This window comes from Pleurodeles waltl, chromosome 3_1 (assembly GCF_031143425.1).
Source record: "Pleurodeles waltl isolate 20211129_DDA chromosome 3_1, aPleWal1.hap1.20221129, whole genome shotgun sequence".
NCBI classification, from domain to species: Eukaryota; Metazoa; Chordata; class Amphibia; order Caudata; family Salamandridae; genus Pleurodeles; species Pleurodeles waltl.
Window position 1 is genome coordinate 971,017,831 of NC_090440.1, and position 15,802 is coordinate 971,033,632.

General features: G+C 45.7%; 1 protein-coding gene across 1 annotated transcript in view; it reads right to left on the reverse strand.

Annotated features, from left to right (window-relative positions):
* CRYBG2 (crystallin beta-gamma domain containing 2) overlaps window positions 1-15,802 on the reverse strand; it is a 332,393-nt gene that overhangs the window by 59,927 nt on the left and 256,664 nt on the right. Inside the window, exons 6-7 of the mRNA XM_069224031.1 lie at window positions 4,780-4,898; window positions 255-405 (exon numbers count right to left, since the gene is read on the reverse strand). Of these exons, the coding sequence (XP_069080132.1) occupies window positions 255-405; window positions 4,780-4,898 (270 nt within the window). The remainder of the gene's footprint in view (window positions 1-254; window positions 406-4,779; window positions 4,899-15,802) is intronic.

Consider the following 15,802-nt stretch of genomic DNA (forward strand, 5'->3'; position numbering starts at 1 on the left):
CCTTCTGTTTCACTCAAACTTGCCCATTTCCCAATAACATCTCTGTGTATTACCATTGCGCTATTTAACTTCACTTAATGCTATTTCACCCTAGTGTGCTGCATTTCATCCTCCATGACCATATTTCACTGTAATGCATCATATTTCACAATAACGTACTCCATGTTGCACATACTTTGTTGAGCTTTCTCTCAGCCGAACAAGAGATATTTGTGAGCCATGTTATCCCTAAGATGGCAGCCATCCCTACTCACCCGGACCACATGCCGCAGCGATCCGATGCGCACAGGGGTCATTGTCTCCTCCTCTGGGTCCTCATCCCCCCAAGGGTCAGTCAGCTCGGTGTCACCCTCCTCCAGCACGATCTTTCGGCCCTGGAAGCGTGGCTTCTCGTACATGACCCAGCTGCAGAGACACAAGGGATTGGGAAACATAACACTTAGGACCAGATGTATCATTATTTCAAACAGTGATTACCTAATTGCGATTCTCTGCGAATCACAATTAATTAATTGCTAGTTGAATGTATGAAACTCTATGAGTTTCATTTACTGTTTCCTAAAGGATCGCAAATCAACCTACCTCGTTAGTATTAATGAGGCAGGTTGCAAATTGCGATCCATTAGAAAACGCTAAAATCACAGGGATGGTGGTCTGCTGGGCTCAGCAGACCACCATGTCTGTGAACGCTTTTAAATAAAGCAATCTTTTTTTTTTTTTTTTTAGATGCTGCCCGTTTTCCTTAAAAGAAAATAGGATGCATTTAAAAAAGACAAATGAAAAGTTTTCTTTTTCTTTTTTAAGAGTAGGCAGTGGTGCGTGGGACCCCCACCTGCTCTTAAAAAAAGTTTTTGCTACCACTGACAAACGGGAAGTTGTAAATGGGCCACCACCTATTTGAAGTAGGTGGTATAATGTGAATGTTTTGCAACCGCAGTTTGGTCACAAAACATTCCTACATACCGCTATGATTCGGTATTAGGAAGGGACGTCCTGAACACACCCCTTCCTAATACCGAATCGATATGTGTTCGCAATTCCAAATTGTGATTTTGTAACATGTTACCGAATCGCAAATTGGTATTCATACATATCAAAATGCATTTTTGCAGTTGCAAACTGCCCGATTGGACCATTTGCCACCACAAAAATGCATGATACATATGTCCCTTATTACATGAATCTGGGTCAAGAGGTCACCCAAGAGACCTCTGTCTCTTCCTCCCAGACATGGGGCCTACCCTCACAAACAGCTCTGACTCCCACCTCATAGGACAACTGGTCCAATGTTCCTGAGTTACCTGCAGCCGCTAGGTTTGCAGAACTGGAGGCCCAACTTTCCAAATACCTTCAGGAGGAGGGACTAATCCTCTGACAATCAGTAATCCTGTGAGTGTGCTCAATGGTCTCAGAGGACTAGGGTTCAACACCCAATGGTCCTGACAAGGGGCCCATACGCTGGCAGACCCGACCGCCTCCCTTTAGAAGGGCTTCATCCCTGAGTGGTCCCTGAAGTCAGAGAACAAGGGTGGAGTGTACCAGCGCTTTATGACACCCAGACACAGGAATCCCCTCAAAGTGTTTTTTCACCTCTACCACAAAGGACTCATCTCCCAGTGGGCATTAACCCCACAGCACAGGAAGCTCACCCCTTTGGCAATCCTGAACCCTTAAAAAATAGAGGCATATATACCCAAAGGTCAATGAAGCATCCAGGCAAAAGGCAGTCTTCAGAGATCTATGACACCCTCACCTCTCACTGAAGAAACATAACAGCCCCAGTGACAGAGGTCTTCTCTTCAGCTACACTCAGCCTAATGTCTCCCAAGGATCTACCCTCAGATCTCTACATGCCCTCACTAAACACACAGGACTCCGCCCCCTACCAGAGATGAAATCCAGGGCAAGAGGACTTATGCATCAGGGGAGGGCCAAATTATGTGTCAGGGTTTAGTACATTATGCGGCAAGAAGAAAACAAATTCCGCAGCGTAATGAGGCACATTTTATGACAGTATTACCTCAATATTTTTCAATTTTTACACGTTAGCACTGTCTGGACATTGGTTGCACCATATATATACATATATACATATATAAATATTTATATATATATATGTATCAATAAGCAACAGCAAGTTGACCAGTCAAGCTTTGCAAAGAGCTTTATACTGCGCAGCAACACATATCACAGCGTTTTAAGTAACTCTTACACCCTTGAGCCTTTTACACTTTTTTTGGACTAAAATCTGCAGACTATGCAGGAGATGACGGATTATGTGCAAATGCGGCAAATATAGATTTATGTAAAGTACTCCACGGCTGCACAATTGCATAATTCCAATGACCCTGAACATTGCTCACTCAGCTCAATGTGTATATCAGCCATTGTACCTAGTTATCAGCGATTGCAACTGAGACATTTTGCTCAGATGCCTCATTGAAATGCAATGCACAACCTCTATGATGATTGTATATGGCATTCATTCTGCCGTACAATAACGTCTTGTGTATGAGATCTGCCTGCCTGCCTGCTTTTGCACAACAAAGTGCTACTTCTAAAAGCACAGGAAAAAACATATCAATCCCTTTCAAGTGAGGTGTTTATGTTAATGATGGTAGCTTTTTCAATGTCCTTAGGTGCAGAGTGAAATATGAATGAGAAGCGTCATGTATTTTGCAATGAACCTCATAAATGTGATAAGTATTCAGGTTATGTTTTTAGATCACAGCATATGACAGGTTACAAAAAGTCTCTTGAATATATCATCTATCCAGGGAACATAGAGACAGGTTTTGGGCTTTGTCTGCCTTCCTCCAGTTTTGGAAGAATCAATGCTAATATCTGGCAAGGAGGATGGCTACCAAAGTGTAGCGCTTGCCAGCTTTGGGCTGTGGAGGAGCTATTTACACTGATTAGGTAGGTGAGGACCCTTTGCTTTTGTAGCCTTGCTAGCTCAATTCGAGGGGCCCAAGAGAGCCCAGAGACTGCATTCAGATTCTCCTGAAAGTTGGGGTTCAGGGTTGTGCCTATCTTCCTTTACCTTAACTGCGGACAAGAGGAGAGAAGGGCTTGTGCGCACACCCAGTAGACATGTGGTGTGTCTGAGGCCGAGTTTCTTGGCAGTCAGCGCGAGAAAGCGTAATGCTCGCGTGCTGTTCAGGCCTAGCTCATGGCGCCATTTTCACCCGGCTACAGAAGAAGCAACAAAGGGACGTTGCAGCTTGGAAAGGTGCGTAGGCCCCGCTGTAGGCTAAAGCCCCAGCATACATATTAGAAAGAGAGCAACATCACCACAGTGAGTCAGTCAGCCTGCTTCTACCATCGTATTTGACCTTTCCGAGCCCAGCCAGCCCTTTGGGAAATAATACTGGTCCCATGTCGGTCTAATGGAAAGGACTATTTTCAAAATTAAGTTCTCATGTGCTTCGAATTTGAAACTGCATAGTACATTGTTAGAACAGCTTGCATCCAAAACAGACGCTTTAATAGTTTATCTTAACAATTCACAAATGTGTAGCCTAATGGATTGACTACTGTTACCTGCTCAATCGGAATTATGAGATCTTCGGGAAACCACGGGTCTCTTAAATTTCATCCAGACGATCTACGAGTGAAAGTCTGGCCCATAATGAGGAATTAACAGGGGAATCGGACCCGGAATTACTGATCCATGCAGTAATTCCTCATTTCTAAGGAAACCCTTAGGATCCAGCACATAATGGGGGATCCAGTCTTCATTGCCACCTGGTTCCTACTCCCAAACCCTAGGAATATGTCACAAAGTTACCCGTACCCCAAATATAGGTAATTCGGGTGATTGGAAAATCCAGCCCATTTACCTGGCCACTTAACAAGGGTCTTCGTTGTATCATTCTTTAATTGATTGTGTGTTGTTGAAACCGAGCAGTGTGCCATAACTGTGTATCCATTTTAAGTAGTGTTTTGCGCCTCACAAAAACAATCTATAAGAGGAAGGTGTCAACTTTGGCCATGGTATCCAAAGGCAAGGCAAGGATACTTGTAAGAAATGTTTGGTGTACGTTACCATGACATGCTTTTGTGGGTCTTGACCTTAGCCTTAAGCATATTCGGCCACTCTCTCGCTTTAGCCCGCCAGATGAATTTCCAACAATCTCCACAGACCAGAGAGGAGTGTGCACAGCTCTTATGTGACCCCTAGACATCAGGTAAGTGCAGCTAGCACGTACTCTAAAGAGATCAGCTAAGCCTTATTTATCCTTGTAACATCCCTTCTACTCATACGCAACTGACCAGTGAATGAACAGTGTTCTTGATTCACTGGTCACTGCAGACTATTCGCAAGGGGGAACACTAGACCCTCTGCTCCCCACCAGCACTACTCACCTTCTGAGACCTATTTACCTCCTCAATTAATAACCAAGGATTCCATCACCCAATACACCACCAAAGGAAAACAATTCCCTCTCACTCAGTCCCTCAGTAGTGATATCACTTCTAATTACTCACCCACGATGGACATCACTTTCACTCACTCACAAACCAAAGGCACCACATAGTCACCATTCACACACCATTGACATCAGCCCCTTCAAACCCAGCCAAGCATCACATTCACATGACGCACCATGTAAAGACACAATCTTTATTCACTCTCTCAGTTGTGATATCACTCCTGCCACTCACAAACCCAAGATCACATGTACCCATCTTTCACCCACCACGGACATCACTCCCACCAGAGACCTATCTCCCACTCACTCAGCAACCTCCCACCTTCACTCTTCCCTTACTCACCCACCACGGATCACCCGTATAGAGATGGCGCTGGGCAGCTCAAGGACGGTAGCATCACAGACATCACCCCAGATCTCGTGCTGGTCACCCTGAAGGCCAGGCTCTGAGAAGATCACCATCTGAGGAGCAAATGAAGGAGAGAGAGATCTGATCACTTACTGGGAGACAAGACAGTAAGAAAGCCACGTTGAAAGGCTGAGCAACACAGGGCTTCCTCCTTCCATGGCATCCATGGCATCCTCTTGATCCATCGATATCTGGAGGAATTATAAACTGCAATATGTAAGCATTTGAAGTGGGATGAAGAAGGTGGATGGACGCCTAGAGGGTGTGGCCAAAAACGCATAACTACAAATTAATTATTAGATGTGTGGTCTGTGTATTTATGGTTGTGGCTTAAATATGTGAATTAGAATCTTGTACTTGACACGTATGCCACCATTATTTGGCTGTGATTATGTGTTTTCTTCTAGTGTATCCAAATATATCACACATTGATCACATACACCTAATCAAGTCAGACCTGGTGGCTTAGCAAACCTTGTTGGTGCTTATTTTTATGAGTTACAACTCCTTTCACATCGCATTCCTATGCGATCTTCCTCTCTATTTTATTCACTTACACTCTTTTTCTCCACACATATCATTCTAACGTCCCTCCATCTACATATCCCATACTGCATCTCCTTCCTCTTCATGACTGCTTTCTTTTCACTCACTTCTCCACTTCCCTATCCAAGCTCTTTCGCTCTTACACACACTCTATACTTGCTTTTCCATTGGCACTGTCCATATTTCCTAAACATTGTGTCTGCTTCGTACATTCTCACAGAATCGTAATTACAGTTAGCACATATATGACTATTTGTTTGAGCGCTCTGCAGAGAGGCCAAGAACTGGATGGGTATGCAGTCAGAACACCTTTTTGACTCACACTGGCTTCAGTCTCACCTCCTAAACTCTCATTTGGTTCCATCATGAACATCTTCCCACACCAAAAACTCACCTAAAGGTGAATCAAGTGGCTTACCAGGACTCTTGCAAACCAAGACTCAAGCTGCAAACATACCTTCAGAAACACAACACCTGGGAAAATAAAATATTTCTATAAAGTAAATAAATAAATAATAAATGATTTATAGAGCGCATGGCTACTCAAAACGGAGTGTCCCAGTTCTAGGTAACAGTAAGTCATTATCCTGCTAAAGCCTATATCCAGGGACGCCTCTTTACTACGCTCACTTGAACCACCGTGTTTTTAACTTTTTCCAGAACGATAGTTCCAAGGATTCCTGTCTAACTGGAAAAAGGCAAGGCATTCCAACGCTTTGCTGCTAGGATCCTGAAAGAACCGCCTCCCATCTGTGTCCTTTTTTTACCCTGGGCCTGCTGCCCGGAAAGAGTTTGTAGATCTTTTGCTCCTCACAGGAACTAAGGTTTCAGAAACTGACACAGGCAGTACGGCCCTTTATTTCGCATGATCCTATGACAAAAACACATAGCTTTAAAGGTAATCCGTTTTTCCAGTGGCAGCCAGTGCAGTTTGACCAAAGCTGAACCCAAGGAGGATCGCCTAGGAATGTTCAAAAGCAGCCGAGCGGCCGCCTTCTGCACCCGCTGAAGTCTCACCAACCGAGAACAGATTACTCCCACATAAAGAATGTGTACAATAGACCGCCCTTGAAATAACCGAGGTCTGGACCACTGTCTTCCTACCTGCTGCAGGAAGAAATCTGAGGATTTTACTAAGGACTTTTAGAATCCCAAAACACTTGCCGGCTAGCAGAGTAATCTGGTTATCAAAAGTCAACTTAGCATCAAACACTATACCCAGGTTCTTGACTGTTGGTTTGGGGGAGGCAGAGGACCAAGTGCTTCAAGCCACCGAGCAGAAGACCAGAGAGAAGGCTGGTTCCCAACAGTAAGCACCTCTGTCTTCCCAGAGTTAAGCTTAAGGCAGCTCATGTCCATCCACTGGGCACCTCCACAAGGCAAGCCTGTAAACATGCGGCAAACTCAGTAGTTTCTAAACACAGTGAAGATCAATTGAGTATCATCGGTGTACGAAATAATATTAAAACCATGATGCTGGGTGACGTCCGCCAGGGAACGCTTATAAAGGATGAATAATGTAGGTCTCTAGGAAGAGCCCTGAGGTATTCCGTGCTGGAAGGAAAAAACTGGAGATTCAAACGGTTTTGTCATCACTAAAAGGATCTATCTTGCAGGAAGGAGGCTATCCACTGCAGGGCTTTATTCCCGACCCCACATTTCCACAGACATTCCAGTAGAATACTGTGGTCATGGTATGAAAAGCCACGCTAAGATCTAATACCAGCCCGCTACTGTAGCGCCCCCATCTGCAATTCGACTAACCGACTCAGATGTTATAAATAACACTGACGCAGGACTATGGGCAGCGTGAAAACCGGATTGCGTTCTATGGAGAAAATTTCATATCGATAGCGCCCATCAGTTGCTGATTCACCCATTTTTCAGCCACCTTAGAGGGAAGCTGGATTGGTGAGATTGGCCTGATATTTCCTGGTTTAGATGAATCCAAGCCAGTTTTCTTCAACAGGGGCATAACCAAAGCATGCTTCCAGAGACAGGGAACCCTACAAGTCTTAAAATAATTATTCTGGCCGCCTCAGACAAGGAAGAGTAGATGGATGCGACTTTTACAGCAAAAAACTGCACTACACATTACAGCAGTCCTCTGAAAGTGGTACCGTCGCTGATACATGATCCATTGAAGACAGATTTTACAATTGAGAACACTTCCTGTGCAGAGTTCTGCCCTGCTCCGATTCTATCAGCATAAAAGGTATGACGAGTCGCATTTATGCATTTCTGATATTCCTTCAGGGCCAGTTGATAGTTCGCCTTATAAGTGGGATGAGATCTCCTGCACCAAAAGCGCTCTAGGTGTTTACAACTCTTTTTTAAGGTTAATAGTTTCTCATTGAACAATTCAACTGTCAGTTTAGATCGCTTAACGGTAAAATCAGTCCAGGGTCCAATTTGATTAAGAGTCCGCAATATCCAATCCCCCAACTGAGCATTCACTGTGTCAACACATTTATCTAGGCTTGGGCGAGACCTGGTCAAGGCATGAGTAAAGTTTGCTGTGGTTACCCTTGCCCATTTCATAGATCTTACCACCTGTCGGGAGACAGTTATTGGTATGAAATTGGCAACACAGACCTGGAAGGGAATGGCAAAACGGTCAGACCATATTAGAGGCACGGGATTGTTAACTAGAAGACTCGTTGAATTTGAAAAGTCTAGGTCGAGAATGTGGCCCAGTCTGTGTGTAGACCCATTTACCATGCAAAATGTTGTGAATCATGTGCAATGTAACAGGCACTATATTTGTGACTTGGAGAACTCGAAGGCTCTTGCATACAAGTCTAGAAAGAAGTTAGTGTTTCTGATTGCAAACTTAGGACGTGACTTTAAAGCCAGGTACAAACCTGTTTAAATACCTGTATCTTTTTACCTCCAGGGCTGAGCACTTGCAGAACTTGCCCCACTTAAATCCCTTCGTTCATCATGGAAGAGAACAGTATGAGTGCACTAAATAACACAGCCTTTCGCCCATCCATAATTCCTTTTTTGCATTAAGATTGTTTATTGGTGGGTATGTTTATATTATGAAATTTAATATGATGACTACAAGTACCAGGAATCCTGGCAACACTGCCATTATTGTTCTCAGAGTGGAATAGGCAGATTTATGGCTATCACATAATGCCTCTGTGCAGGGGATGCTGAGGTGGTGAGTATATTTTTTGGATAAGTGAAATTTGTGGAACCCTACATGGAAAGGGCCCTTGTCCAAAACATAGTGTGGATAATGTGTACTACTGAACCTAAGTCGTGATGCTTCCACTTTTTATCCATGCATGAACTAATTCAGTTTGAGATGGTAGCACCACTCCTAAATATTTACATAGCTGGACTAAAGAAATTTGGAAATCTGACAGTGCTATGGATATCCTAGTGTATGCACCGATGGTGAATTGGTGCATCATCAGTTTATGTTCTTCTGTAAAGGAATTAGCCAATCAGCTTAGAGGGCTGTGCACAAATTCGAATAATGACACCAATATTAGTGATTAAAGTGTCCCTAATCCATGATGCCAATCTGGATAGTAGCCATCATCGAATATACTCAGTATTTGGCATCGGGCAAGTGCTTGAGAGGCAGCAATCTCACTTCCCAAAAAACAGACCCCACCTTTTGGCACAATCAAGATAGTAAACTATTCAAGCAGCTAGGGCGGTAAATTCTAAAAGGGAATGCGTAGATTGCTGCAGGAAGTGGAGATCCATAAATTAGCCAGTAAATACACATCCATGGGAAAAAAGTTGTGTGGCTTGAAAACCATCTTATTAAATGGAAACACCAAGATAGAGGATTTCAGCTTTAACAAACATTCACCCAAAGCAGGTTACAGTGCTTTGGGGTAGTCATGTACAAAAGTTCTTGGATTGGCCAATCAAGGTGAAGGCCTTACCATCATTGCCATCAAGCAAATTCCTCTCTGTATGATAAACATTAATGCCCCACTTCCCTACTTTCTGGTGTTACTCAGTGTTCCGGTTCAATCTGGTGTAAGTGGAAGATACAGAATTTACCCCAGTTGACCTTGAGACCAGCCATCTCTCCGAAATGGTCTAATAGGTCGTAAAGGGCCATTAATGTTGAGACCTGATCCTGTAGATATACGAGCACATCCTCTGCATACAGGGACACAGCATGTCAATCTGGTCCCACTCTGATGCCCCAGTCAGGACCTCTAGCATGTAGCAGGGCTGTCAGCGGCTCCTGGGCTAGAGGGGATAAAGAACACCATTGGAGGGTCCTTCTACTGATAGGGAATGAGTGCGAGATTTGATGACCAGTACGGACTCCACCTGTGTGGTGGTGTATAAAAGTTTGATCCAACCTAGGAAGTTAGAACCCATCCCAGTTGCCTCCAGCACCTGCAGTAAGTAGGAGCAGCTCAACGTGTCACACACTTTCTCAAATTCCAGAGGCACCACCACCGGGAGCTCGGCCTCCCTTGAACTTCAAATCCATGATGTGGCAGAGGCGCCAAATGTTATAATGCGTCACCTATGAGGCACAAATCCACATTGGTCTGAGTGGACAAGGAAGTCAAGTGTTGGAAGCAACCTGTTCGCAAGGATCTTACTTTAGATTTTGTAGTCAATGTTCAACACTGAAAATGGTCGATATGAGCTCACCCCCAGGGGATCTCTTTCTGGTTTCAGGAGCACCACTATGAGGGCCTCATGTAGAGAGCTTGGTAAAACTCGCCGTTTATGTGCTACGCAGTAGACCTTCAGTAGACGTGGTGCAAGAGTGGCACAGGAAACCCATCAGTACCTTGCCGCGTGCCATTTGGTGGATAGCAAGGTTAATCTCCTCTATCTGAAGAGGTTGCTCCAGGTCCAGCAACTGTAGCAGGACAGGCGGGGAAGTGCTATTGCTCACAGATAATCCTGCACCTGTGCCGAGGGGGGTTGCTGAGGGGGAGAGTACAAGATCTTGTAGTATTGGGCAAACACTTTATTGATGTCTGTTTGAGTATTTCTCATGCGCCCCACATTTTTGCGTTTTGTGCCCACCAGTGTCCTGGAGGTTTCTGATTGAAGTAACCAAGCCAGCATGTGCCCTGCTTTGTCACCATCCATGTGTTGGCAGCCTAGAAATGACTTATAGCCTAAATCACAGTCACTTTACCTCTGCAAGTCCGCCAAGTGAGGGCGTGCTTCGGGTATCACCACCGCCACAAGCTCCATGGTCCGCAAGCGAGTCTCTAGTGCTAGCACATTATGAGTAGGAGATGACTTAACGCCCCATGTCTTGGCGATACGATGCCCCCTCACAACAGCCTTCATGAAGTCTCACTCTAGCCCATGGAACCCCACGACCCTGTTGTCTCCTCAAAATACTTGGAAATATGCATGGCTATTGTGTCTTTATAGGCCATGTTGTGCAGGGATTCTGTGCGGAGCTGTCAAATTGGGATAGGAGCCCTTGTCTCCCATGCTCCAACCCACTGGAACGCAACATGGAGCAGGCTGTGTTCCGAAAGGTTTCTGCCCAGGTATTCAGAGCCACGTATGAGAGGCCAGCAGTATGTATTGCAAAAGGGGTAGTGTAGTCTAATCGAGTGTGAACCTGATGGCCCGGAGTATGATAAGAATATTCCGTCTCTACAGGGTGCCCCAGGCACCAGATGTCATGCAAAGTGGACAACCTGGACCACCACTGTAAGTGCTTGGTCGCCTGCACACCTGGTGTGCCAGGAAGTGGGGGTACCGATCAGTCTACATCAGTGTTGTGTATGCAATTAAAGTTACCCTCCTACAACCTGGAGACTGCGGGTCTAGCAACATGGTTGGGGAGAGGGAATCAAAGAACGCACCTTGGGTAGTATTGTGCACATAAAGGGATACTATGGAGAAGGAGTGTTCATCCAGGGTTCCTTACAGGACCACATAGTGGTCCTCCTAATCAACTAGAACACTAGACTTGACAAATGGCACCTCTGGAGTGATCCAACTAAGGAACCCCCGGGCATAAGCTGAATATCCAGTACCATATACCTGCCTGCTCCATAGTCTGATTACTTTGTCAGGCTCTCCTATGGTGAGGTGAGTCTCCTGGAGAAAAGACAAGTGCACATGGCTGTGGTAAGAATATATCCTGGAGGGGGATGCCAAGTGAAAGCATTAAATGTGGTGGCCATGAGTATCAAGTGAATATAATGGGACTCCCAATGTCCCCATCGTCCACCTGATATCCCACTAGCCTTCCCTTCCCTCCAACCCAACCAACCAGCCAGATAGAAAAGAACAGTTAAACAATGGTGAGAAACAACTCCCCTCTCCCCGGCCTGAGCACCTTCCGGCTCCATGCCAAAATCACTCAAACAATTCAACTAAGAAATGCCTGTAACATATTCATATCCATGCAGAACAGTCTGTTGGAGTAGATCAAGTGAAAGTATGCAACCGTGAAGGTCTCAGTGTTCAGTACAATCATATTGTAGGCCTGTGTTAGATGAAGTGGCATCCATTCCCCCCTGCTGATGTGGTTTACTTCTAGAGGAATTGTGGACCCTACAGGAGTCCAACCTGGTTGGATCATCTTACTCGCCATCCTATGAGTCGACCTAATGTCTGTGATGTAATAATCAAACCTCTCCCTAGATCATGTACCTCGTGAGTCCCCAGCCAGTTGCCCCACATCTAAAACCTCAGAATTACAGCATTATACATAAGGCAGAAAATGTTTTCACTGGAGTCTTACTCTGTGAGGGATTAACCACTGGTTGTCCCATGGTAGGGCTCAGAGCACATCAGTCTCCACAAAGCATGCCCAAAGTTCTCAGCTTACCATTGAAATGCTTGGGCTCACCAGTACACAAGGCTGACAGGGTCACCCCTGTACGGTCCTCCATCATCTGGAGACCTCAGTGTGATCTGCGGGCCTTCAGGATATCTGTCAACAAAGGCGATGAGCCCCCAGTTTCTGAGCCAGAGGTCGATGGGCTATCTACAATTAGTAGTGCAAATGAATTTGTTCTGTGCTGGGAGGCCTCGGATAACGTGCCTGATTGCTCTGCTGCCACTAGGTCTCGGGGTGGCTTCAAGGTGATTATCTGACACTTTCGACATTGAGGCTTGGGAACCAGCCAGTCACCAGCACTCAATTTCCCTGTTGTGGCTTGCATCAATCTTTTGGCGTGTAACCAAGTCCATGTGTCCTTTGGTGATATGAACACATGGGTCCTCTCACTATCAATAACTCAAAGTTTTGCAGGAAGGAGAAGTGCGTATTTAAAGTTCAGTTCACATAGGCGCTGCTTAACTTTCTAGTAGGAGCTCTGACGGCGCTGCACCTCCATCGTAAAATCAGGGTATGCCATGATCAATGCATTCTCAAAGTGCAAGGGACCCTTAGTGCAGAACTGCTGGAGCAATAAGTCTCGGTAATTAAGCAGACACCCAATAATGGGATGCGGCTAGGCACCCTGGGGAGGAAGTCTGCCAGGTGTCCGGTGCACCCTTTCTATAGAGAAGAATTTTGGTACTTTATCGGCCAACACCATCTTCATCGGCCATTCTTCAAGGAACAGCTCAACACTGGGGCCTTCAGATCATAATTTCGAAAACCCAGCAGGCAAATATTATTATGCTAGGAGCGCCCCTCCGCATCTTCCGTTCTGTGGTGTAAGTTAGATACTTCAGCCCCCATTTTTTGTAACTGCTCCTGCAGCTCTTTCACCGTGGGCTTCATCCCATCTACAGCAGATTCTGTTTCATAGATCCTTTCTGATAACTTGCAGTGGTCTGCCTTCAATAAATTCACATCCAGTGATACAGTATCTGTCCGGGCTTCCAGCAAGGTTTTGGTGCCTAAAATGGCTTGTAGGACTTTGTCGAATTGAGTGGAATGAGTACATAATGTGGCCTCTAAATGGCGCAGTGTGTCTAGAGTGCAGTCCATTGATGTGGAGGTGGGGTAGATGAGTCGCTACCGTCTTGTGGGAGTGATTTGTTGGTTTTTGGTTTCACCATGTTGATTGTTGGTTATTCATGGCTCCAAGGTGCACTGCCGGATATACAGGAGCTGCAATCCGCCCTCAAAAGCGTAGGCCACACAGTGTGAGAGCCCCAGGATTTGGGAGCAGCTTTAATAGATCAACAAGACAGCTGCAAGCCCAGTTCCACTTGGCCAGGAGAACAGTGGATCACAGGCGATGGCTGTTATTGATCTGCGTGAGCGTGGCGTTGTGGCTCGTCTCAGCAACTGGGCACCCTGGCTGCCCGGTGTTGGTCAGGTGTCGCCTGTTTGTGCACTGGATGGTCTCATTAGGTGGAAGGTTGTTACGTTCTGTAGAGGCCTCCTAGCAATGGGGCCAAGTGATAGTAGGGGGATGTGCCTCGCTGATTGTCCCAGCAGTGACACCTCTGCCCCTCCCCCCAGGAAATGAGGTCTCTCCATGTCGTTCAGCCAGAGGTGGCCAGGTCCAAGGCACAGGCTGGAGCAGCAAAGCTCCTAACAGGAAGTACTAGTGCCACCCAAGGCCACAATTCTCATGCACCTCCAAGGGGCCTATGTGAGTTAGTCCTGGCGACAGGTGGGACAATTGTTAGTCCTCTTCTAATGAGCAGCTAGTAACGCCTACTGGGAAAGCGGTCTACTTGCAGTGTTGTGGGCATCCAGGTGTCAATAGTGTCAAAGCTGCCACGTTGCAGGCCTTGCTTGCAGCCTCAACCCCCTGGCCTGGTTGCTGTTTGTGGGGCGATCACCACCTGGCAAATGTATTTATAGCAAATGGTGAAGTCTTGATCCCCAGGCACGGGTGTCTCAATTAGGTATAATCAATTCCAAACTAGTGGGGGCTCCCTGCAACATCGTATGACGTAGTGTGAGTAGGTGCAGGTACTATAGCCCTTCACCTCTTCCCAATGTCTTTCCGTTCTGTTTGGTTAGGCAGAGCTCATTTTTCCCAGCTGACGGGCCGATGTGAACTCAGGCCGGTTCGGGAAGCAAAGCAGCGGGCCCCGCAACCACTGGGCACTCAAACCTCCGCCTCCGCCTCTCCAAATCATGTAGCAGAGGGCCCGCTGTCCCGCGGTAGGCGACCTCTATTTTAGTCACAGAGGAGTGTGGAGGACTAAAAGCAGCAATGCATTGCATACCTGGGCGAGGAGGCTCGTGTGTGTTGAGGACGGCGGTTAAATGGCAGCCATGCAAGTCTGCTTGCGCTCCAGTCTTGGAGACACCAGGGACCACTCGCCAGGTCCAATGGTGCTCCTTCAATGAAGTTTCAGTGATAATATTAGGGCCCAGGTATCCTCATTGCCCGAGGTGCCTGCTGTCATTACCGGGATCCCAATCCCCCAATCTTCAGGCGGGTGTCAGTATTCCTTAGCTCAGGCCACACACCAGGCCGACCGCGCCCTCGGTGTTGCTCGGTCGCAAACCTCACCACCTGGGGTCTGGAAATGGGTAGGACTGCAGACTGGTATCACAGGAGGGGCTCTGATAACTGTTCAGCAAAGACAGCACTGGATGTTCTGGATATATGGTGGATTTCTTACAGGTCGTCCATGGAGCTCGTTAGAAGGCATCCAATGAGGCCACCATTTTGGCCATGCCCCCATATTATGTAATCCTTATTGTCAGTGATGCAGGGTTAGGGAACAAGAACCAGGCATCCTCTAATAAACATAGCTTCTGGAATCCTCACTGAAGGTGATACAGGAATGGGGAACCAGAACCAAGCATCGTCAAATAAGCATGCATTCTGGAATCTTCATTGTCGATGATGGAGGACTGGGGAAAGAGAAGTAAGCATTCTCATATACGCACACATTCTGGAATCCTCACTGTCAGTGATGCGGATTTGGGGAACGAACAACAAGCATCCTCAGGAAAAAATTTATTCTGGGATCCTCATTCTTGGTGATGCTGGACTGGGTATTTAGAAGTGATATGAAGTAGTTAGCATGATGCTATAACACTGTTAGCAAAATATCATACTACAAAAATATCGTGGCCAAAACATCACTAAGGTATAGGAATATTATACTTAATTCCACATATTTGTATATTGATAATGCATATACATCTTCAAGGTTTATGGATGTGGACTTAGGAATAGCAAATCAATATTTACACATATACACTTATCTTCATGATATTAAGATTCTAGATATATAGGATGCAACACTTGTTTCACTACGATATTGCTGCCCTTTATATTCTGACATGCAAACAAACTATCTGTATAGCTACCATCGAGGATTCATGTGTTCAAACAAATCAGTGGCATTGTAATAAAAACTCATAGGTGTCCAACTCCACTCCTAGAAGCCAGAGTCAAGACAGGGTTTTAGGATGCCCAAAATCATTTATTTACCTGCAATAAACATAAATGAAGTTTGTATAATTAGTGGTCAGTTAAAAAAATCTAGCATACTTAGCAATATT